At 45.0% G+C, this 2,444-nt stretch overlaps 1 protein-coding gene across 1 annotated transcript; it reads left to right on the top strand.

The window, feature by feature from the left end:
• Window positions 1-560: 560 nt before the first annotated feature.
• LOC110146659 (olfactory receptor 1N2-like) lies at window positions 561-1,514 on the top strand. Its single transcript, XM_020907583.2, has one exon. It carries the CDS (start codon window positions 561-563, stop codon window positions 1,512-1,514), a length of 954 nt encoding a protein of 317 aa, XP_020763242.2.
• The last annotated feature ends 930 nt before the right edge of the window (window positions 1,515-2,444 follow it).

The following is a 2,444-nucleotide window of genomic DNA, read 5'->3' as shown; positions in this document are numbered from 1 at the left end:
TCTGCTTTCTGCAGTGGAAGAGGTTAAGTTCAGAGGTGGCTGTGATATATAGTATTCAAGGATATGGGAGGTGGCTTTAGAGTCCCAGTTTGTATTTACTACCTTGTGATATTATACAAGTGATTCACTTTACTGATTTGGAAAGCTCATTTGTGAAATGGATATAGTAAAATTGATGAGTAGTCATTTCAATATTGCTTTATAGCATGCTTAGGGTTAAAGGTGGCAGCTGTTACTGCTTGTGAATTAGATGAGCCAAGGACTTGGAAGCCAAGGATCGTGGATCTTAGTGAATATTTCATAGGGATGATCATAACCTGGACTTAGCTTTTCAACTAGTTCATATCACCTTGCTTTTGCATTAAATCCCTGTCTCTGGCTGTTCCTTCCCAGGTATGATGAATGGGGAACAATAGGCACCATGTGGGAAGATCTAGGACTTGGGATGTGCACATATATGAGCTGGATTGGGGGTGGGTCTCTATCAAAGAGAGTTAAAAGTACCACCTTTTGTACAGTCTGACATCTCTGTCTTCTCTCCCTTCAGAAAATGTGGCGGCATGGACCAGAAAAACCAGTCCAGTGTCACTGAATTCCTCCTCTTGGGGCTTTCTGAGAGCCCAGAGCAGCGGCCCCTCCTATTTGGCATCTTCCTGGCCTTGTACCTGGTCACCATGCTAGGAAATTTGCTCATCATCCTGGCCATCGGCTCTGACCCCCACCTCCACACCCCCATGTACTTCTTCCTGGCCAACCTCTCTTTGGCTGATGCCAGTTTTTCTTCCACCACGGTTCCCAAGATGCTGGTGAACATCCAGACTCATAGTCAGACCATATCCTATGGGGGGTGTTTGGCCCAGATGCACTTGTTCATGACATTCGGGGCACTGGATGACTTCCTCTTGGGGGTGATGGCCTATGACCGCTACGTGGCCATCTGCCGGCCCCTTCACTACTCCACACTCATGAGTCCTCTTGTGTGCATGCTCCTTCTGGCAGCATGCTGGGTTCTCACCAACCTCGCTGCCCTCTTGCACACCCTGCTCACGGCCAGGCTTTCTTTCTGTGCAGACAACACCATCCATCACTTCTTCTGTGACGTGGTTCCTCTGCTGCAGCTCTCCTGCTCAGATACCAGCATCAACCAGGTAGCCCTGTTCGCTGTGTGCTCCACGATACTGACTGGTCCTCTCTCCCTGATCATCCTGTCATACGCACGTATCATCTCCAGCATCCTCAGGGTCCCATCTGCCTCTGGCAGGCAAAAGGCCTTTTCCACCTGTGGGTCCCACCTCACGGTGGTCTTCTTGTTCTACGGCACGGCAATCGGGGTCTACCTGTGTCCTCCTTCATCACATTCTGGGGGTGAGGACAGGCTTGTGGCTGTGTTTTACACTGTGGTGACACCGATGCTGAACCCCTTCATTTACAGCCTCAGGAACAAGGATATGAAGGTGGCACTGAGCAGGCTTTTGGGAATTCACACACTCTCTTCTCAGGGACTTTTATCCTAAATCCGTATTTTGCAGTTATGCTCTGCAGAACCCATGTGTTTGTAAAGCAGTACCATCCCCTACCATATTTAGTGAAAAGTGACCTCAAAATCATTCACTTAAGCCCCCAAATCCTACAGTGTGAATCATCAGTGTATTTCATGAATGACAAGTACTGTCTTATAAACACTGGACACAGAGAGAAATTTTAACAGACTAGGTTAGGTTCCTCTCTGTCTGCCACCTCTAGTTCATACTGTAGTGATCTATGGTGATGGCTTCCTTCCTGGGACAAGTCCTCTGTCTACCTTCTTTTAGGGAGTTCTGGGAAAGGTCGAGGTTCTTCCTGAGTCTTTTAGGCTTTAATTGTTGTCAACTTGAACTAATGGACAAGTCAAAAATATACTTTGGGGTGGCAAATATTACTCCATGAGTCTAGTCTTTCCCATCAGAACCCTGGATTCAGGACAGGGGTGGGTGTGATTTTCCAGTACATGCTGTGCTTTGGCTGGTTTCTTTAAATACTTACGTGGAGTCATTTGGCTTTCATATCATGCCTTTAGTGGCTAGCTGTCCATGCTGTCAATTCTTGTCTTTCATTAATATGTCTAGAAAAGGGAGCAAAGTGAACCAAATTCACAATTGTCAGTTTTACCTTTGGCATTTATTTTTTAAAAAAATTATTGAACTACAGTTGGCTTACAATGTCGTGCTTGATTTCTACTGTATAGTAAGTGACTCAACTATTCTTTTCCAAGGATTCTGTCTATTTCATCCAGTTGGACAATTTTGTCCACATAAAGTTTACCACCACTGATCAGTGAGAATTCTTCTTCCTTCTATGATATATTCAACTGGCTTTCTCTCATTTTTCCTTACTATCTGGTAGCTGTTTATCAGTTTCGCTTATTTTTCAAAGAATCAAATTGTTTCTTTTTATTGTCTCTATCT

The sequence above is a fragment of the Odocoileus virginianus genome, chromosome 2 (genome assembly GCF_023699985.2).
Source record: "Odocoileus virginianus isolate 20LAN1187 ecotype Illinois chromosome 2, Ovbor_1.2, whole genome shotgun sequence".
NCBI classification, from domain to species: Eukaryota; Metazoa; Chordata; class Mammalia; order Artiodactyla; family Cervidae; genus Odocoileus; species Odocoileus virginianus.
The sequence above is the reverse complement of the archived record's forward strand: the minus strand, read 5'-3'. Positions and strand labels throughout refer to the sequence as shown.

Excerpts from the sequence above, each read along its gene's own strand:
- LOC110146659 (XM_020907583.2), top strand. The coding sequence starts at position 561 with ATGGACCAGAAAAACCAGTCCAGTGTCACTGAATTCCTCCTCTTGGGG.